Genomic DNA, 22,357 nt, shown 5'->3' with positions numbered 1-22,357 from the left:
TGGTATTGGGTCACCTCTGTGAGCCAGTGTATAGTGTACCGTAGGTACCCAAGGCATAGGTGCATACAAGACCTACCAGGGGCTGCAGCATGTATTATGCCACCCCTAGCTGGCCATCCAAACTGACACCACAGGCTGATCACTCAGCTTGGGTAAGGTGGTGTAATCACCCCTTCCTTAGATATAGTATATCTATATCTACCTTATATATAGACACATAGGACCTGCCATAGGAGTGACTTCTAGGATACTAACGCTTTTGCTGTGGCGGCAATTACGCCGCAGCGCTAAGGAGGTGGGGCGGCCGCACGGCGCTCCAACGCTTATGATGGAACCGCTCCATTATGGCACTCTGGTGGGCTGTGCTTGTGACGGAGCGGTTCCATCATGGCACCGCCCGTTCTTTAGAACATCAGCGCAGGCGCGAAATCAGCGCCGCGCAGGCGCGATGAGCAGGCCATGACGGAACCGCTCCGTCATCAGCACAGCCCACCCGAGGGCCATGACGGAGCAGTTCCGTCATAAGCATGGGAGGGGTTAACAATCCTGGAGGCAGAGTGCTTGGTTTATGCGAGAGGGCGCCCTAGCATGAGCTGAGCCCCTCTGCAGCTTTCGGAACCATCTCTTTATAGCTGTTCTATGATATAGCCATACCATATACTCTTAAGTGCATTATTATAATCCTAGCGGTTAATGCTAACTTTGGTTTGGCTTTATCAAAACAGGTTGTGTATGGCAGTGGTTCCCAAACTTTTGACCGGAGGACCCTCACTGAATCACTACTGGAAGCCGGGGAACCCCAAGCAATTTGTACAATTTAAATTTCTTTTTAAAAACGCCTTTTTAAGCAGAGGCAATTACAAGAGGGAGACAGCCTGAATAGGGTCTATTGGCATGGACATGTATACATACAGCAGTGTATTATTTTGTGCCTTGCTGCCCTCTGTTCCACTTTTTCACCTCGTTTTTTGTGCCCTTCTGCGCCACTCGTTTTCTCCTTGTTTTTCTGCCCCTTTGGCCTTCTGTTCTGCTAGTTTCCCCAGCCGATGTGCCCCCTGCGGCCCCGCCCCCCTGGCTGCCTACTCGCTGCCCCCGCCTCCCAATTGTATTCACAGCTGTTGTGTGCTGTAAGGACGCATGGGCGTTTCATTTTTCCCTAAGACAGGCACTCTAGTCGTGCGGACCCCTGGGAATGTCTGACGGACCCCTGTTTTGTTTTGGGAACACTTTGGAATACTACCCCCCCCCCCCCGCCCCACCAGTTCCCCTCTAGAAGGGTGAAATGCTACCCCCACCTGGTGGTGGGGGTAGCATTTCACCCTTCTAGAGGGAAAAGACATGTATGTTCCTGCTTCACCTGGTTAAAGTTAAACAGAACCCCAGCATCACAAAATGGATGCTGCTGCCACAGACACGAGTCTGACCTCCTGCTGCTGGGGGAAACTCCAGCAAGGGAGGCCTGGACAATAGGTTTCCTGTTGAGGGACAGCCTGTAGTGTATTGGGACAGGGTGGGTTGAATGGAAATATGCTTTTCCAGACCCTGCCTGGGCACACAAGGTGCTCCATGCATAGCCCAGTTCAAACCAGTTGCTGGGGCACTCCAGCCCCGCTCTGGCGTGAAACTGGACAAAGGGAACCACCCCCTTCCCTGGTCTGCCCATAGGAGGGACCTAGCAGGTTATCCAGCCCCTAAAATCAGTATAAAGATAGGAGCTGTGTCTACAGACTTTAGATTATCCTGGAACGAAACTGATAAAACTGTTGGACCTTCGACGTTCTAGTCGGACTAGAAGACTGAAAACATCTCCCTTGTGGTCAAGGAGTGACCACCCTGTGCAAACAGGCACCACCAGTAACTTGCCGGTCTGCTTTGCCGATGCTCCCGCCGGGACCCGAAGACTTAGCGACACAGGAACTGGACTCAGACTTCTGACTTCTGACTACGACCCACATCCACAGCAAAGCAGAGACCCGTGGCGGACACAAGAGATGTGGAACCGGACACGCTGGACATCCTGCATATTGCCAACAGTGCAACTACCGAGGCACCCTCACAGTTGCGCATTGGGGTATGAGAATCCCCAGACCAGAGCGCCATTTGCACTGAGGCTCAGCCCTCCACACTGCACGAGTGCTGTGTGGGGCCTGCTCTTGCATTTCAGCTCGACGAGACTTCTCGGTTGCTAGCCCGCTGGCTAGTTAGCCCTCCGAAGACTGTTTTGAAACTAAACTGCTTTCCTGGTTGCTCCAGGCTTGCTCCAGCTTCCCTGCAGAGAAAAGCTGGAGTCAGACCTTGCTGGTCTGACCCGAAGCCAATCTTTACTTCCTGCGTGGATTGAGTTTGCCAAGGCTTGTTGGGTCCAATCCGGAAACTGACACCGCAGTCAATTAGATCCTTCGTGGGACAACTCCAATCTATCTCCTGGTCGTAGTCGACACCTCCCGGTCCTCGTGGCTGCAGAGTCGACCTTCACCTCTTCACCGGAGATCGCAACATCGCCTGATTCCTTCCTGGTCCCTGGCTAGTGACCCAGACTGTCCCCTCTGCTTTCAGGTTCTTCACTTCTTCGATCCACTCTTGGATCCACCCGGACACTCTTCCTCTAGTCGCCTGCAGCACTTCTTAAACAGATCTCCATTAAAAGCATTGACTAAACCAGACACGAAAAAAACACCTATGCGCCTGGCTTCCCTGGGTTTAAAGGGGTTTTGTCGTAGTCCATCCGAAAGTGCCCTTAATCAGTAACTTTGTAACTTCTTCGTTCTCCATTATAAGTCAATGGTAACTCGCGACTGTTTAGACACTGCACTTGTCTCCACTAGGTCTACTTCCTTACCTTTGGTTGTCTAGTGTAGCCCCAGTGATTCCCTAGGCTCTAGGCCTATTCACTCTTTCTGAAGTGGTTATTACACCACTTACTTAGTATATGGTTTGTGAAGCCCCTAGGGCAAAACTGTATTTGTGCAACTTATCGTATTCTAATTGAGTAACTTGTGATGGACTTTGATCTGACCTCAAAGAGTTCAGAGGGGTTGTGTTCGAAATAAATACATATATATTTGATATATACCTTGTGTGGTGTCCTTTCATTTGGTATTCAAGAGATTATAATTGGTAAAACAGCTTGCTTCACCTGCTCTGAGGTCTTAGCCTAAGACTGCTGGTCCATGCTACCACTAGGATAGCTGGTCTATAAGGTTGACTTTACAACCACCCTCAATAAGGGTCGTTTAGACTGGTGCAAGGTGCACACTAGAATAGTGGACATCATATGCCAGGCTAACTTCTCACATGAAGCACCTAGCAGAATGGATCTGAACTGATGCTCAGGTGTAGGACATTTGTGTACACAGGGACCAAGAAGACAGTACAGCAGTATATGCAGATAGTTTATTGAACTTAGGCTGCCCGGACTGCATTACTCCCCACCTCATACATATTCCTCAGATTTACAGACCTCAGTCAACTGGGACAATTGTTGCATTACCAATAAATTGCTCCATAAACATGGGGGTTGTTGCTGAATATATCCTTGCAGAGCACTTCCATCTTCAAATACCAGGAACAGCATTTCACGCTAGACCCAGCTCTATGCTGGGACCTTAACATAAACCCAAAGAGACATCAACTTCACTCCTAGCTCGAGAACTGGGGCAAGCATACACTCTTGATGTGTCGGAGAGACCTTTTCAAAATGATTGCCTTGCCCCATGGCTCCATCTCTAACCAAACTTATCCGTACACCCTAGCTGAGACAACTACATATGGGCTGGGAGACTACCTAGGGTAGCCTTTAGCAAATGTTTGATGATATTGGGACTGGCAGATAGTTATGCCATTAACAGGCTTCAGTTACTGCCCATAAGTGCGTGGCTTAACCCAGACAGGGTATATTCAGCCAGAAGACTGAAATTATGTTTGCATGACTGCGGAAGCGCGTATATGAGGATTATACAGCAAGAAGGTGAACAGGGAGTTCTCGGAGGTAACCCGGAAGGAGTAGTTTGTCCTGTAACTCCAGTTCTGTAGTAGGGGTATCTCTGTTAGTCATAATCTAGTGAAATAGTCCCGCCCATGTGCTTGGCCCCGGAGCAATCAAAAATATTCTCTTAAGGTGCCTAAAAAATGCAGAACTGCACAGACACTTAAGAGAAAATTAAAGAAATAATGCAGCCTATAAAACCAGGCTACACTGTCCAGTACTTCAACTAGAAATTCCACCAAAAATCCACAAACAGCAAAGTCTGTCCAGATTTCCCTTGCCTCAGCAGCAAAACCCCTCTGGAATGAGAGAGGAAGACCTGGACAGACAAGCCCCATAGGCTGTCATTATGTGGCTCAGAACAGGATACTGTGCCTTTAAGAACTTTCCAGAACTTCACAGTATCCCAGAATGCACTGCAGGTCCCTTTTACTTTCAGTTCTTTTTGAATGCGTAACACGCCAGACCTGTAGCATTCCTTACATGAATATCTCTCTCCACCGGGGAGGCGGGCGCTTATGACTATAACAGATTCCACTACTACAGAACTGGAGTTACAGGAGAGAAACTACTCCTTCTGTAGTAGGGGATCTGTGTATAGTCCTAATCTAGTGAATAGAATGGCAAGCCCATCCCCACACCAAAGCGGCGGTGGAGAAAACAGAAATAACACCACTACTGTGCGAACAGATTTCGCAGCGAAGCCTGCCGACCCCGAGCGTCTGCCCTGGCATCAGTGTCTAGGCAGTAATGCTTAGCAACGTTCTGGACCGAATTCCAAGTGGCCGCCTTGCAGATTTCTGCAATGGGAACATTACGGAGCAAAGCCGTCGTGGCAGCTTTGCCCCTGGTGGAATGAACCTTAGGTTTACACCCTACGGTTCTATTAGCCTTTTGGTATCCCAGTTGTATGCAGGACACAATCCACCTAGAGATGGACTGTTTTAAGAGGTAGCAAGAACGGTCCTGACCAATCCATAATTGATAAACAATTTGTCTGACCTACAAATATCTTTGGTCTTATCCAGGAAAAAATGTCAACACCCTCCTAACATCCAGGGAATGTAAAGACCTTTCCGCTGGAGATTAAGAATTCTGAAAAAACGTAGGCAAAGTTATGGTCTGGTTGACATGAAAATCAGAAATATCTTTGGGAAGAAATTTAGGGTGAGTACGCATAACAACCTTAGCAGCATGAAATACAGTATAAGGTTCTTGGCAACACAACGCCTGAATTTCACTCACCCTGCGGGCCAATGTAATGGCTGCGAGGAACGCTGCCTTCCAGGGCAGGTGCTGCAACGAAGCCTTATGAATAGGTTCTAAAAGCTCCTTCATCAATCTGGACAGCACCACATTCAATTCCCATGAAGGCAAAGGAAGCCGGACAGGAGAGAATACTTTCTTCAAGCCTTCCAAAAAATCTTTGATCACAGGGATCTGAAAGAAGGAAGTCTGTGAAGGGCATTTCCTGTAGGCAGTCAATGCAGCGAGATGAACCTTAATGGAATTAAGACTGCGCCAAATGTAGAAGGTAATGAAGGATGACGTCTTCCTTGCACGTTGTCGGGTCATAATTCTTGGACTTGCACCAGATACAGAACCTCTTCCACTTGTAAGCATAGGAAGTCCGAATGGAAGGTCACTTAGCCTCCTTCAGTATGTCCATGCAATCTTCTGGTAGATTCAAATGGCCATATTGCACTCTCAGGAGCCATGCCACCAAACTGAAAGATGAAGTTGGGGTGCAACATCTGCCCCCCGAACTACGTGAGAAGGTCCGGCCTGCACGGCAGCCGTATGCACGGAAGAAGAGACCGGTGAAGCAGGCCCGTGAACCACCACTGCCTGGGCCATTCCGGGGCAATCAGGATCATCCGTGCCCTGGACTGGGACAGCTTGACGAGCACTGCCGGAATGAGGAGAATGGGTGGAAAAGCGTACAGAAGGCTGTTCGACCAGTCGATCCATAGCGCATTCCCCAGCGTCCCCTGCTGGTAGTACCTGGAAGCAAAGTCTCGGCATTTGCTGTTTGGCGGTGGCGAACAGATCTACGTCTGGAGTCCCCCACCTTGCGAAGACTTCTCCTAGTACTTAGTAGTGTATGACCCATTCGTGGTTTTCCTGAATCAGTCTGCTCAGTGCGCCCGCCTGAACATTCTGCACACCTGCCAGATGGGTAGCAGTTATCGTCAGTCCTCTGGCCAGAAGCCAGTGCCAGATAGCCTGCACCTCCTGCGACAGTGCGCGTGATCTCTAGCCCCCCTGCTTGTTGAGGTAATACATCGTGGTCTTATTGTCCGTCTGTACAAGCAGAGAGTTGTCTGGAAGGACTGAGGAGCCTTCAGTGCCAACTGAACAGCTCTGAGTTCCAGGAAATTGATGTGATACGTGGACTCCATCGGAGACCACGTTCCTTGAATCTGTAAGTCTTCGGAGTGCGCCCCCCCAACCGTGGAGAGAAGCATCCGTCACAATAGTCTGAGTGGGAATGTTCTCGTGGAAGGGAACCCCTCTGAGGAGATTCTCAGCTGAACACCACTTCAGAGACTGAAGAGCATGCAGAGACAGTCGTATCTTGTCGTCCCAAGACCCTTTCCTCTGATCCCACTGATCCTCCAAGCACTCCTGCAACGGTCTCATGTGCAGCCGTGCGTGTGGCGTTAGGAAGATACAAGAGGCCATCGATCCCAGTAGAGAAGACACCGTCCTCACGGTTGTAGATGGAGTGGTCATAAGAGCCTGAGCTTTCCGAAGGAGTGATAATCGTCGCTCCTCCGAAGGAGACACGCTTGCTTGACAGCGTATTGATGGTGGCTCCCAAGTACTGAATGCACTGGACCGGAGTCGGGACAGAATTGGACATGTTGATGTGCAACCCCAGCTTGTTTAAGAGAACGCACGTCTTCTGGAAGTGTGCCTGAGCTTCCAAGAAGGAGGAGGCCTTGATCAACCAATCGTCCAGGTACGGGTAGACAAACACCTTGTTCTTGTGCTTCCACTGCCATGCACTTCGAGAATGTTCTGGGCCCAGACTTCAGCCCGAATGGCAGTACTGTGTACTGATAATGATTGGTGCCGACTTGAAATCGCAGGAACTTCCTGTTTGTGTACAATGGGCACATGGAAGTACGCATCCTGTAGGTCTATAGCACATAGCTAGTCTCCCTGTTGCAACTGAGGATAGATCTGATGCAACAACAGCATGCGAAACTTCTCTGGGAATCCACTTGTCGCAAGTCCAGAATGGGCCTGTACTAGTTCTTGTCCTTCTTGCGAACCAGGAAGAACCAGGAGTACAGACCTCTTCCTCTGAGACAGAGGTACGTCTTCTATTGCCCTTGTCCTTAACAGGATATCGGCCTCCGCCTGGAGCTCGAGCAGTTGAAACTGCGAGCTGACCGGAGGAATTGATGGAGGTGGGCTGGTGAACCGAAGACTGAAGACTGTATCCATTGCAAACAATATTCAGCACCCACTTGTCCCGAGTAATTTTTCTCCACTCTGCCAGAAAAAATTGAACGCTTCATCCCCACCGGAGCGGGTAACGGATGTAAGGGAAGTAACCACTCAGGGTCGAGACCCAGCCGGGCCCTTGTTCGCTGTAGAGGACTGCTGTCCCCCTCTACCCTTTTGGCGTTTCTGGAAGGGTATCCGGAACTGCTGCTGTCTCGAAGACTGCACTCGTCCTCTTCCCTGTGCACCGAACCGTCTCTGGAACGGGCGGTAGGCCTTCTTTTCTTTGGGCTTCTCCAAGCCCACAGCCGTCAGGGTCTCTGCCTCCGCCTTCATGCGGGCCATCTCATCATCGGCATGCTTTCCGAAGAGGGTTTCCCCGGAAAAGGGCAGATTGCCACCCGCTGCTGGGCCTCCAGCTTGAGTGACGTGAGCCTGAGCCAAGCATGGCGCCGCTGGTTGATCCCATGACAGTACCCATGGGCAGCCAAAAGAGACATCCGCAGCCGCACTGATGACCTGGTTTGAAACCAGCATCCCCTCTTTGAGTATTTTTTGGAAGTCCTCCCTCTTGTCTTGTGGCAGAAGTTCCGTGAACTGTTGCAGGGAGTCCCACAGGGCACGGTCATACCGCTCTAGCAACGCCGCATCGCTGGACGCCTTCATGGCCGTGGATGTAGTCCCACAAGCCTTCCTACCCGCTGAGTCGATCCATCGGCTCTCCTTATTGGGCGTTACGGTTGAGGACGGGGGAGGTAGCATGTAACTTCCTGGCAACCGTCACTATAACAGAGTCAGGCACCGGGTCTATCCGCAGAAAAGCCGGGTCCGAATACGGGGCCCTGTACTTCTTCAGAAGTCGGGAGGGAGCGGCCTTCACCAAAGGTGGTGTGAGGAACAGCTCGTCCGCAGGCTCTACCAAACCAGGCGCTAGTGGCAGTAGAGGGCGAGAAAAATGCTTCTTGTGAAGCGTCTCAAATATCACGGACGTCGTGGGTGTTGGAGCCGTCACAGTGATTCCCAATTTTGCCGCCCCCCTCAGGAGAATATCCTGGAACGTGCTGATGTCGTCCAGCGGAGACACCCTTATCCCTGGGGATTCCGACATGGTCGGTGAATAGGTCCTGGTCGAGTCCGTGCGGGATCTAGATCCACACCTCCTATGGCGACATCTTGACCTGGTGGAGGATCTATGTCAACTCCTCGATCTCCCTCTCCATCCGGAGCGTGATTGTGACTTCCTTGGCTTCGGTCGATCCGCCGGTTCCACCGGAGCGGGCGACTTTGGTTTGGCCGGGGCCTTCGACTTTGGGGTCTCCTTGGGAGGGGTCGGAAGTCTGGGCAGTGAGACAGACCTCGGAGGGACCGGAGGCGGCTTGTCTGCTGGCAGCTGAGGTAGAGGTATAGGTATAGGTATAGGTTGAGGCAGTGGTGGTGGAGGAGGAGTAGGGGCGCTCTGAGGGAGCCCCCTCGGTAATGGAGCCGGGGGTGTAACCGGCCTCTGTGACGGGGTATACACCACGGAGTACACCGAACCCGGTGATCCGCCTTCCTTTCCTGCCTGGGACATTGGCGAACCTCCCATGGTGCCAGACCTCCTTCCACGTCTCTTCGGCGTCTAAGACCGGCGACCGGACGGCGCGCCTCAACTGCAACTTCGCGCGCCTCGACGGCAACCTCGCGCGCCTCGACGGTGACCTTCTCTTAGAAGACTAGGATCCCCTCGACGACGATCTTTTCGCCGACGGCGAACAGCGGTGTCGCCTCGACGGCGAGCGCCGACGCCAGGCCTTTTGACGTCGAAGACTCGACGAGGACGACGACGCAATAGTCACAGGAGACTTTGACAGCGGTCTGTTCAGTTCCTTCGACGTAGACGTCGCTTCGCCCAGAAGACTGGGAACAGACTAGTCATCCCTCTCGACGCCTTAGTCGGTGCAAACGACCCAGACGGAGAATGGGGACGCTTGCTGGTCTTCCTGCCCCTGGGGAGCCCCCCCAGAGGCCTCAGCAGAGGAAGCCCCTCCAGACCCACCTTGCACCTTCAGCCTTCTTTCCTCAAGGCCCTGAAGCCTGATCTTCTCTGTCCTTCAGGGTCCTGCCAGAGAAGCCCTGACATATCACACACTCCTCTGGGACATGGGAAGATGGAAGGCAGAGAATACACACCTCATGGGGATCCGATTTGGCCTTCCTGGAGCACTCTGGACATTTGTCAAATAATGCAGGCATATTTGACATCAACAGGGTGCAATAAACAAGAAAGGCACCAAAGTACTTTAGAAAGCACTCAACTTGAAAAAAAGTAAAACATCACCAATAAACCCTTTAAAGGGAGAGCTCAATGCTCCAGGGTCCTGCTTGCAGGAGCCGGAAAAAAGAACTGAAAGTAAAAAGGGACCTGCAGTGCATTCTGGGATACTGTGAAGTTCTGGAAAGTTCTCTTAAAGGCACAGTATCCTGTTCTGAGCCACATAATGGCAGCCTATGGGGCTTGTCTGTCCAGGTCTTCCCCTCTATCATTCCAGAGGGGTTTTGCTACTCAGGCAAGGGAAATCTGGACAGACTTTGCTGTTTGTGGATTTTTGGTGGAATTTCTAGTTGAAGTACTGGACAGTGTAGCCTGGTTTTATAGGCTGCATTATTTGTATTTAATTTTCTCTTAAGTGTCTGTGCAGTTCTGCATTTTTTCGACACCTTAAGAGAATATTTTTGATTGTTCCAGGGCCAAGCACATGGGCGGGACTATTTCTCTAGATTAGGACTATACACAGAGATCACCTACTACAGAACACACTTTGTCGGCACAGTGCATTAAGGAACATTAAATGGCATAGGAAACTCACAAGGAAAACACCTCAGCATGGAGCATGGCTGCTGGAGGCCACCAAATGAGGGGCATTTCTGGGTGGGATACCATTGGGATAGCTATGATAGGAGACTAGTGGGAGACATCCCGTGTTAAGTCCTAATACCAGCTGAAGAAGGCTACCTCCAAGTTTGCATACCATGGAAAAGTCAGAGTGCCTAAGAGGGGCCCCGTAGCTCAGCCTGTTAGAATTCCACTTGACACTGGAAAGGAGGAGAGAAGGCAATCTCCTGCATATAGCGGGCACTAATATAGAACATGCCAGACTAAGGGATACAGGGGAAGGGGGATCTGTGCCCATTAGAGAAGATTAAAGAAGCAAAAAGTGCTGCCTCATTCAATTGTATTATTTCCACTTGCTTTACTTACGTCAGCATAGCTATCCATACAAATTGGGGCACAGCTTCGCACTAACCTGCATGAACTGCAGGTGGTTCACAGTACCCCTTTAACATGGTTTGGGAATGTCAAAATATCCATATCTTGGGGCAGGATGCAAGCATAGCTGGCCAGAGTGCTTGCCATATACAGAAGCAGTTCGCCGGATCCATTACTGGGAATCGGTAGGGAAGATATTAGTTGTCTTAAGCAATCATAGCGAAACGGGAGATTGGCCGTAACTAACTGCAGCTACAACGACAATGGATGAATGGATAAGAGCAATGAACTTGTGTCATAGCAGAGAAAAGGGTTTAATTGGGAATAAAATAAAAAAAATGGTCATCCTGGTGGGACACAATGCATTAGATCAGGTGCTCACGGTTGGAGGGGGATGCCCATGAATGGTAGAGATTCCATGATGGTGTGGAGAGATTTGAGTCTAAAGAGGGAAGATTTCCAGAACTGGGTTGCATGTTTATATCTTGCATTAGGTTTTGTATTTTCCTACATAAAATCCAAATAAAACGTGTTTAAATATTAAGAAAAACCATTGTACAATAAAGAAATATTTAAGTTTACCTTGATTTGGACCAGGGATTCTGGACATAGTTTTGCGAATTTCTCTCTGCAAAAAATAAATAAATAAATAAACTGTTCACTGCCAACTAGATCTACCATTAAGTAATTTCTGATTTTTACTTGAAGTAAAACAGTGTAATACACATTTGAATGTATAGCCCACAGAATTGAAAAGCAGCATGGTGGCATCGCTTATCCAGAGTCAACATCGCAAAGCACAGGATGCCCCCTACAGTTTTTGCCCCCCTAAACATCCTAATTTCGAGAAAACCAATTCCTTTCAGAAAAAGTCCACATAGTAAAAAACGATCAAAACTTCTCTACACACAGTAATGATTTAAATTTTTCCTGTATTTTATTTATTTATTTAGCTTATTAAGCGCGACTGCTACCCAAAAAGGGTTTCCCGGCGCTGGACAGGCAAAGTGCTGTATAGCGTAAAGTTTCAACAGTGCAACGTTATTGATTAAACAGCCAGGTCTTGATGACTCTGCGGAAGTAGCTGGTTTCAATGCAGAAATTCAGGGGGAGCGAGTTCCAAAGTGTGGGACCAAGGTAAGTAAAATATCTGCCTCCCATTCTAGCAAGTCCAATTCTAGGAACATAGAAGTAACCTTGGGACAAGGACCGAAGGTGGCAAGAGGTTGCCGGTACAGTGGAGCTGTGCCAAATTTGATTTTAAACCTGTTGCTCAGGGTTTTGAATTTAATGCGACTCTCTACCCTGAGCCAATGTAAATCACGTAGGTGTCCAGAGATGTGGGCTGTTCTGGGAATTTTACACAGCAGTCTCGCAGCTGCCTTTTGAACCAGCTGCAGTAGTCTTGTCACAGCCTTGTTAGCCCCAAGGTAAAGGACATTTCCGAAGTCCAGCCGATAAGTTATAAGGGCATTGATCACAGATTTTTGGGTGTCGCTTGGCAACATCCAGATGATTTTCCTTAGCCACTGTAAGATTGTGAAGCAGGTGGCAGAAACCTTGTTTACCTGTTGGTGCATAGTTAAGTCATTGTCAATGATAAAACCCAGATTGCGTACATGGTCTGATGGGAGAGGGAGGGAGCATACATCAGTAGGCCAGTGTTTGGGACTCCATAGGTCATGTTTTTGACCCAGAATCAGGATTTCGGTCTTCCCACCGTTCAGTTTAAGAAGATTGTTATTCATCCAGGTGGCAATTTTCCCTAAGCCTGAATGCAGGAGGGATGTGGACCCAGAGACAGGGTTTGAAAAGGAGAATGAAATCTGGGAGTCTGTACCACTTTTATACTTCAAATTCACTACTTTCAACTGCTGGCTGCTTCCGAAAGCCAAACGGCCTTTCAGGTTGCATGACAAAACTATGTTTAAGAACATTTTTATTGTGCAATTATACAAACCATCTTTAGTTTCAAAGTAAACGTCTATTCTTTATTCACCTTTGTTCAAAAGGTGAGCATCTTAAATGAGAACTGTCCTCTGATCAATTAAGAGCAGAGAAGAGTACATATTTAAGGTGGACTGCAATCTCCACTTATTATATAAAAGATTATTAATAATAAATTATTTAGGACACTTATTGTTAAAAATTGCCGCTTATCTGCCTAAAGCCTAGAGAAAACTGTATAAGCTTCCAGCTGTCACCCAGGAGGTGTATAGCCTCCTTAATAAAATTAACTTCCTCCTAGAACGGAGACTAAAGTCTTGGGTGTGGGGTACTTTACGGATTGTCAAGCAGGTCGACCATCTGGGTGGTGCCCAGGAACATAATTTACTTCCAAACCAATTACAGGCAGATGTAGGTAACAACTGGGTCCTTCCCCTTTCCTCCGTCCCCCTAGCCAGTCAGACACCAGACCCAGTGGAACAGGAGCTACACCCAGAACCAGTTTAAAGTGACCACAGGAGAGGGGTTGATAATTTCCCTGGCCACCCTTTTAGGGTGGTCACAGGAGATCCACACCGTGGAAGAAATGTACTAATAGGTTGGTTTTGGGCAGAGGGGAACCGTGGGAGTGTTTGCAGTAAAAAGGCAATGCTACAGAAGTGAATGTAGAGTCACCCAAGGACCTTTTACCTCCATTGGTATGAGCAGTCAGGTGTTTTCCCAACCACAGGCTGACAGAGTATAAACCTACCAGCAGAGCAATTCAGGGCCTGTGGAAGAACAGAAATAGGACTGAACCTATGGTCTGACCTAAGAGCCCAGAAGACTGCACATGCTCTCCTAGTGTAGGGGTTCCTAACAAAGGGTGCGAGATGGCATTTCAAGAGGTGCAATAAGCAATTGTAGATGGAGTGGTATTCATTTTTGAGGAGGTGGCGTTGAGGTAAACTCTAGGGTTTGGCCATATTTTCTTATATCCAGGACCCATTTGTATTTTCTGCCATTTTATTTTTTATTTATTTTATTTGTAAAGCTTATAAGGCGAACAGTTATCCAACAAGGGTTTCCCGGCGCCATGACATGGCACAGTAGTATGGCAAGGAACCAGCAGAACTGTTATTGATCAAACAACCAGGCTTTGATGTTTATACAGAACCTTGAGTAGTTTTCCTCTTTGCGGATATGGGGAGGTAGGTCATTCCAGAGAGATGGACCTAAGTGTGAAAAGGATCTGCCTCCCATTCTTGATAGTTTGAACCTAGGCACACAGAAGTTGGCTGCGGATTGCGACCGTAGGTTGCGTTTGGGTATGTAAGGCTGGACTAATGCTTGTAGATATTTAGGCATTGTGCCCGCTTTGATCCTGAACATATAGCTCAGGGCTTTGAACTGGATACGGTTCTCCACCCTGAGCCAATGTAGGTCACGCAGATGAGCCGAGATACTGGCGATTTTTGGGATTCTACACAGCAACCGGGCAGCTGAGTTCTGGACTAGTTGCAGTCTCCGCACTACAGCTTTATTTGAACCCAGGTACAAGATGTTACCGTAGTCAAGCCGAGATGTGAGGAGGGCATTGACTACGGTCTTTTGGGTGGAGGTGGGCAGCACCCAGACAATTTTTTTAAGCCATTTCAAAATGGTGAAACAAAGCCACCGCCTTGCCCGACTGTTGCTTCATGGAGAGAGTACTATCCATGAGGGGCGTGGCTAGGCACACAATGGCGGCAGTCGCACTCTGGTAGAGCTCTGAGCCGAGCTCCTCTTCCTTGGGCCAATTCACAGCTTATTTTCCCTGCAGCCGCCTGAAACAGCGAGCAGACCATCACAGAGATAACACCGGCCTGCCGGCTGACTTTGGGACCGAAGAGCCGATCATACCCGCGCCGGACCTTCCCGGAGACCTCCTGCGGGATACATTGCTGCCTGGCCGGCTGGCGCGGATACGCGAGGCCGCGGCCTTGAACCGACTGCTAGGCCTGCGCATGCGGCCTAAGAACTGCCGGCGACAGGATCTGGGGCCCTCCTGCCTCTGATCCGTGAATCACGGCACTCCCGGGGATCTGCCAGGGTCCCGGACAGATAGAGACGCGGCCCTGGTGTTGGCGGGGGAGACGGGGCCCCGCATGAAATAAGAAGTCCTGCACTGCCATTTTCATCACCAGAGGCCGCCTGCTCCCCCGCGGTTAACCGCGGAGCCGTGATGCTGTAATCACGAGCCCTCAGACCCTCCAAGGACCCCCCCCACGACCCTCCCGTCTACAGCAGCTGCCCTGCAACTAATAGGACTGAAAGCCTCCTGCTGACATTGTTGTCCACACCAAGATGAGGGCGAGAACTGGCACCCACTTGACACGCTGACGCACCTGCCTGGTCTGGAAGCCAGTGGCGCCCATCGTAGACGGCACACACCGCAACACCCTGCAGGCTGCGCAGGGGCCGTTGCATACCCTACTACCCCTCTGACCTTAGGAACCGCTGGGCCTCTTAAGAACACGAACCAGTAAGCGCTTCGCTACCAAGACCCCCAGAGAACTCGGTTTGGCTAATAGCCTCGTTGCTCTGCCCATGTCCGGAGGGGTAAGAACACGCACTGGCACTGGGGGTGCACTACCGAAAGGGAAGACTGACAAGACATTGAGGAAAATTGATGCAGACCAGGTGACCACGAGGCTGGATAGCGTGCTTGCTGCCATGGAACGCCTGGAAGAATCACTCCAGTTGACCCGAACTTCATTGGAAACTAAAATAGACAGTGTCGCTATTGACCTAACCCACCTAAGGCTAGATCATAAAAAACTGGCAGATCGTACCAAGGTCCTGGAGGGAACGGTGACAGATCTTGAGCCCCGAGTCAGTCAGACGGACAAACCTATACGGGACCTTCTGAACAGGGTCGAATTTTTGCAAGACCGTGACGAGGATGCGGAAGGGCGGGCACTTAGAAACATCAGACTCGTGAGAATACCGGAAAAATGGGAAGGCAACAATCCCGCCCACCATGTAGAAGACTGGCTGAGGACCATACTGCCGGAAGGCACGCTTTCCCCCTACTTTGTGGTGGAAAGGGCACACCGAGTACCGACAAGGCCATTTCCCACGGGCTCCAACCCGAGACCACTGCTCCTCCGGATATTAAACTGCCGCGACCGTGATTCTGTCCTGTGGGAGGCTAGAAGACTTGGAGAAATTCGCATAGATAACGCCACGGTGATGTTCTTCCCAGACTACACTGTCCAAGTGCAACGTCAAAGACATTCCTTCCTTGAGGTGAAAAGACTGCTACGCACTGCAGGTCTCAAATATTCCCTCCTTTTTCCCGCAAAGTTGAGGGTGGTGGCACGAGATTAAACTTACTTCTTGACTAGCCCTGAAGAAGCGGGCGCCTGGCTCGATGGCGGCCCTGACACGGCACCCAGGCAAACACAGGATCTAGCGGCGAGATCACAGGCACCAGGACCGAGGCGTCGCCGTAGGAACAGAGGGCCTCAGTCTCATCGCCCGGAAGAAGCGGCCCGCCGCTCCCCGAACAGATTATTCAGGAACAGCAAGATGCACTCCACAGGGTCATCGCACTTAGCAGCTCCCCGACGTCAGATGCCGCGCCGGGCGCCAGCCCACGGATGATCCCGAGCTATGATGAAGCAATCTATGGGATACCGGATTCTCAACTTTCCGTAGACCTACCAGATATCACACCACAGACAGCTGACCTACTCAATTGAGATCAAACGAGGAGCCCTGGCGGAGCTCGCCGGACTGACGGCGGCCTGAATATGGCCTGGATGGCCGCTGCTGCACCGTTGAAGCTTGGTGAAATCGGGGGTGGCTTCCTTGCCCCCGGGACAGACGATGGAGATGGGACACAGTGAGTATTGTTCCAGTCACCCGAACACTGACAGTGCTGTAGTGGGAGGGCCTCCATAAACCTCAACTACCAATCGGCCTTTGCCCATGGGAGACGGACCATGCCTATGGCTTGGGATATGAGGCGTAATTTACTTTGTTCCGGAACGGCAAACTAGGCCGGGACTCCTGCAATGCAGGCTAAGCTACATTCGCCCAACAAACTTTGGCAGTGCGATGCCTAAACCGAATGGCCCAGGGAGGGATGGTGATCTCCCTCTTTATACAGGTTGCTGTACTGCTGAAACTGTGCCTAGCACGTAACACCCCCTAGACTTGAAAGGTTGTTCCTCTCGAGAGTATGGACGGTGGCATGTTAGGCGACTGCCCTTTAGGCATTTACCAATGGTTCACACCCCTCTGGTTAACTTTGTTATTTAATCACAACCCTTTCTGTGTATTCCCAGGATATGATATTTGTATCAATGGAGATTCCTTTAGATGTGATCGGTGGGGGTGTGTGGCGGCTCCGGAGTCAGGCAATGTAATGGGGGGGGTAGACTGCCTGAATTGATACTATGACTGCGATAAAAATTTGCACCTGGAACATTAGATGCATGCACACGCCGTCACGCCGCTACCAAATATTTTCATACCTCAAAAGACAGAGTCCAAATTGAGCTATTGCAGGAAACACACTTGAACAAGACGGAAGTGCTAGCGCTCCGCCGTCGATGGAGGGGGCAATTGTACGCTACAGAATACTCATATGCCCGTGGGGCGCTGCTATGGGTAAGGCCGGGCACTCCATTCGCAATGACATTTTCTCACACAGACCCGGAGGGCAGGTATGTGCTTGTACACAGCCGTCTAGACTGGCAACCTGTGGTCCTGGCATCCATATACTCTGCCAATATAGACCAGAGAGGCTTTCTTGCACATCTATCGGAGAAACTGGAACCCTGGCATGGAGTCCACCTGGATACTCGGGGCGATTACAATTGTATACTGGACGCAACACTAGACCGTTCTGCTCCACCCCGACCTGATGCCCCATCTTGTGGCACCATGAGGGTGCTCATTCAAAGGGCAGCACAATGGGACCTACAGGACACCTGGCGCACTCGCAATCCCAATACCAGGGTGTACTCCTACTAGTTGGGGGCACACACTGCATGTACGCCTGGACAGATACATGGTGTCATCTGAACTGTTGCCCCTTATTGCAGACAGTACCTGGGCCGAAAACATTCGGACCATAACCCGCAAACACTAGACATAACATGGGAACACCCACACCCACCCCCACCCCCACCCATTCCTACTTGGCGATTACAGCCTGCCCGATTGCTAAACGCCCCCTTCCGAGACGCCCTACAAGCTTGTGTAGCGCAATACTTTGCAGAGAATTCTGGAACAGCGTCCTCCCCACAGATCGAATAAGACGCCTTTAAGGTTGTGATTAGGGGGCATTGCCTGGGCACACATGGACATATGCAGAAAAAACTGGAGAAAGACTGTAGGAGAGTAGGGTCTGCAATCCTATGATCACCCGGACTTTTTGCTTTTGTTTCACTGGTTTACGACTTTCTCGGGCTGTGGGCCTGCCAATCAGACCCACAGCCTAGCTGTTCTCTCGCTAAATTGATATGTGTACCTTAGGTGCATTACCCAATTGGAACTGGGCCACCCTGTCAGACCCTGTAACTCAGGGCATCGGTGTACCCAGGGCCTACCAGGAGCTGAAGCATGTATTATGCCACCCCTGGATGGCCATCTAAATCTGACACAACTGGCTGCACGACAGCTGGGGCAACGTGGCGTACTCGCCCGTTGCTGTAGGTATAGTATCCCTATGCCTAACCCTAAAATGGACACCCGAGTTCCTATCAGTCACTCCTATGGCAGGCCTTGACAATCCTGAAGGCAGAGTGCCTGGAACTGTGTGAATTGGACTCCGGCACGAGCCGAGCCCGGTTGCAGCTTGCGGAACCAAGACCCAATGGCTGTTCCATGATAACGCGTCCCATATCGGTAACTTCGGTACCGCGTTATCAAGACATGTCGAGTAAGGTGTCACACGAATCGGGGTGCTGCCCTCTCACCATTCCTGGCGACGAGGTTAGCATTCCGCCCTTCTAGAGGGACACAACATGTACGTAACTGTGAACCCCGGTTAAAGTTAACTGAAGCCTCAGCTCCACAAAATGGACGCTGCCACCACAGACACGAGTCTGACCTCCTGCTGTTGGGAGTCCTTCCAGCGACGAGAGTTTGGACAAAGGGTTTCCTGTCAAGGGCGGTGTTCGCACCGTCCCAGACAGGGTTTGTATATTCTGGGTAGGTAGAGCTTTGCAAGAAGGTGACTGCTGAGTGGCACCCCGGTGCTCACTACGCATCTGCCGGCTAGAACCAGTTCCAGGGGCTCGCAGCCCCTGACCTGGGGAAAGTCCAGCAGGGGTAGAGGGGTGTAACTACCCCCCCTTCCTGGTCCCACCCTTAGGGCCGGACCTAGTCATGTACACGCCCCTTTCATTAGGATAAAGGCCGGAGCGGGGACCCTTCCAAATTACATCTTTGAATCAAGAATACTTTCTACGAAAGGACTTCGAGACTCTTCTCAAGATTTCTCCCTTGTGGCTAAGGAGTAGTCACCCTGCATCAGCGGGCACCATCTAAGAACTCTGCGGTTTGCTGCAAGTCCTTCCTCAAGGATCCGACGGACCAGCTCGACAAGAACCGGCTTCCCTGGCACCTCTGACCTCTACCCACGTCGTCAGCTCAGCTGAGATCTGTGGGTGTGACGAGACCTCGAGGGACCGGCCATCATCAAAACCTGCACACTTTCTTAACCAGCACGACCATCGAAGCAATTATCTGGTGAGTGCTCTGGGGTCCGAGAAGCCCCGACCCTGAGCAGTCTCCCAGCATCTCCACGATCTGCGTGGGGCCCTTCTGCTCGCTGCTCAGCACGTTGTCTGGTCACTAGCCGCTGGCTTGTGTCCTTCTTTGACGACATCTGACAACCAACGCTGCTGGTCTGGTTGCTCCAGACCGGCCCTTGCTCCCTTTTTCGAGAGGAGCACTCCGGACCCTCCTGGTCCACACAAGACGCCATCTTAGGCCCACCATGTGGCCCTGAGATCTGCCAAGGCTTGTCGCCCCAATCCTGGGCCCAGCGACGCCGACAGCATCAACCTTCGTGGGACAGCTCGCACCTCCATCCTGGTCGCCGACAACGCCTCCTGGTCCGTGAGACTGCAGAGCCTAGCGTCGCCCACTCACCTAGTCGAGGTGACGGCCATCCGGTGCCTTCCTGGTACCCTCTGACTACTGGCTAGTAGTACGAACTTGGTCCCCTCTGCTTTCAGGTATCAACGAACACTGATCCAGGCTTGGATCTCTACGAACTATTCATCACTGGTCGCCGGCCAGCAACTCCTTTTTCTTCCGGCTCCTGGCTCGTCAGCGAAGACCCCCGACGCCTGTAATACTTGTGCAGCCGCAGCCCTCGTGGCTAGGTAACTTCGGCATTCCGGTGCCTGCATAGCCTCCTTACTCTAGGGTCCCGAGTCCCTCGCTTCCGACTTGCCTTATCGGGTCCGCCCGAGACCACTAAACTTTCCGTGCCCTCGGGCACTTGTTTCTAATTGTGCACTTGAAGTATTTTGTAAGAGCTTTTGGTTCTGTGCTTGGTACCCTGTCCTCATAAAGAGTCCAGAGCTGTTGTGATTCTTAATAAATATACTGTTTATTTTCATAACACTTGTGTGGTGTCCTTTCACTTGGTGTTCAAGGGGTATGTGATGGTATTACAGCTGGCTTAACACGCCCTCTAGAGTTTAGCCCGAAGACTGCTCGTATCCACGCTACTAGGATAGCTGGTCTGAGGTTGACTTACAACCAATCACCATAAGGGTCGTTGGAACGATACATAGTGGTCGCTAGAATAGCGAACGCTGCATATCAGGCCACCTTCTCACAAAGACTTGCAGCGAGTGGAGGCTGATTAACTCCGCCGAGAGCCGGAGGCGTTGACAAAAGCCGATGGGCCGCTACTTACGGCCCGTGAGGAACACACGACTGCTGGAGTGGTTATGTGACCTTAACTATGTGGCCCACTCGGCGGGCACGCATCACCTTAGTGACAAACCCAGGAAACTATTGGCCTGGCTTGTCAGACAGAAAGACCGCCCTACACCAGTGACTACCATTCACACGGATGAGGAAGGGGTGGTATACACTCAGAGCAAAATACACCGAGCTTTCGTGCGACACTACCGGGCTTTATACCGGTCTCAGCTGAGTCTCAACTGAAGCTATCACAGATTATCTCTCAGATGTACAACTACCGCCCCTCACAGCTGCGCAGCAGGGAGACCTAGAGGCGCCACTCATGCCGGAGGACATGCGCGAAGCCATTTTTGCTCTGTCCAATGGCAAATTGCCTGGTCCGGGTGGGCTGCCCGACGAATTTTTTAAAACCTGCTCAGAAATCATAATCCCAGAGCTGCTAAAAGTGTATACTGCTGCAATAGATACTCGGCGCTTCCTACCACGCTCAACGAGGCCACCCTCGTCTCGCTCCTGTTGCCTGGCAGGGACGACACGAACATAGGCTCATATAGATCTCTTGCCCTGTTAAACACCGATTACAAAATCTTCACTTCTATCTTAGCTCGACGCCTAGCCACTGTGGTTTCTACCCTTGTCCATCGTGACCAGACCGGCTTCGTACCTGAGCGAAGCACCTCTTACAATATCCGCCGCCTCTTCTGGGTACAGGAAGCTGCTACGCTACGCTGGCCACGATCAGGGTGCCTGGTGCTGGACCTTGAGAAAGCCTTTGATTCGGTGGAATGGCCCTACCTCAAGGCAGTGCTGGAAAAATTCAACCTGGGAGACGCTTACGTCGACATGGTTGGATTACTCTACCAGAGACCCAGTGTGCGAGTGCGAACTGGCGGGCTACTGTCGGATAAAGTGGAAGTGCGTAGAGGAACTTGACAGGGCTGCCCCCTGTTGCCACTCCTCTTTTCCCTGGCCATCGAGCCCCTTGCGGCAATATTGCGGGCGTGAGGAACGGACTGGGGGATCCCGATTGCAGATGGCATACATGAGGTCTCGCTTTATGCGGATGAGCTGCTTCTGTATGTGCGTGATCTCGCCTGCGTGCCGTGCTTATCAGACATATTCCAGACTTTTGAGGAAGTGTCGGGACTGAGGGTCAACTGGGCCAAGTCCGGAGTATACTAGTTTGGTCCAGACACAGGAGTGAGATGTTCGCATCGGTGGTGTTAGGCTCGCCTGGTATCCCGCTACGTTCAAATACCTCGGGATACAAATCTATAGAGACCCGTCAGACATAATGGAGGGTAACTTGATGCGTGCAATCTCCTCGTTGCGCGCGCAGATGGCCTTCTGGAAGACCCTGCCCCTAAATGTGCCTAGCCGGATAGCACTGTCCAAAATGATAGTGTTGCCAAGGCAGTTATACCACTTTGCCAACATTCTGCTATATGTCCCTGCCCGAGTGTTCCGCGACCTAGACAATATGACCTGGAACCTAATCTGGAACGCTGGGCGACCTCGCGTTGCATTGACGAAACTCTATTCGCCCACCAAGGCTGGAGGGTTGGCAGTCCCCAATTTAGAATTATATTATCTTGCGGCAAAGCTGCAATGGGTGTCGCACTGGCTGGGTGGCAAAAATCTGGAGGACACCGCCACGGATGCCACTGTATGGACCCATACACAAATATGCGCGCTGTTCCACCCCCTGACCAAGGGACTCTGCACGTTACCCTTACAGGTGGCGGTGGCTCGCAAATGCTTCCTATGTAGCTTGAAACTGACCCGAGAGGTCAAACCTTATG

At 51.0% G+C, this 22,357-nt stretch overlaps 1 protein-coding gene across 2 annotated transcripts in view; it reads right to left on the bottom strand.

Annotated features, from left to right (window-relative positions):
• Positions 1-22,357, bottom strand: part of KIF2C (kinesin family member 2C) — a 1,247,488-nt gene that overhangs the window by 1,003,461 nt on the left and 221,670 nt on the right. For both annotated transcript variants that reach the window (XM_086952306.1, XM_086952307.1), the window contains exon 4: positions 11,271-11,316. In XM_086952306.1, the coding sequence (XP_086808432.1) occupies positions 11,271-11,316 (46 nt within the window). The remainder of the gene's footprint in view (positions 1-11,270; positions 11,317-22,357) is intronic.

This window comes from Lissotriton vulgaris, chromosome 1_1 (assembly GCF_964263255.1).
Source record: "Lissotriton vulgaris chromosome 1_1, aLisVul1.2, whole genome shotgun sequence".
In the NCBI taxonomy this organism is placed as follows: domain Eukaryota; kingdom Metazoa; phylum Chordata; class Amphibia; order Caudata; family Salamandridae; genus Lissotriton; species Lissotriton vulgaris.
This window is presented reverse-complemented; position numbering and strand designations above follow the sequence as displayed.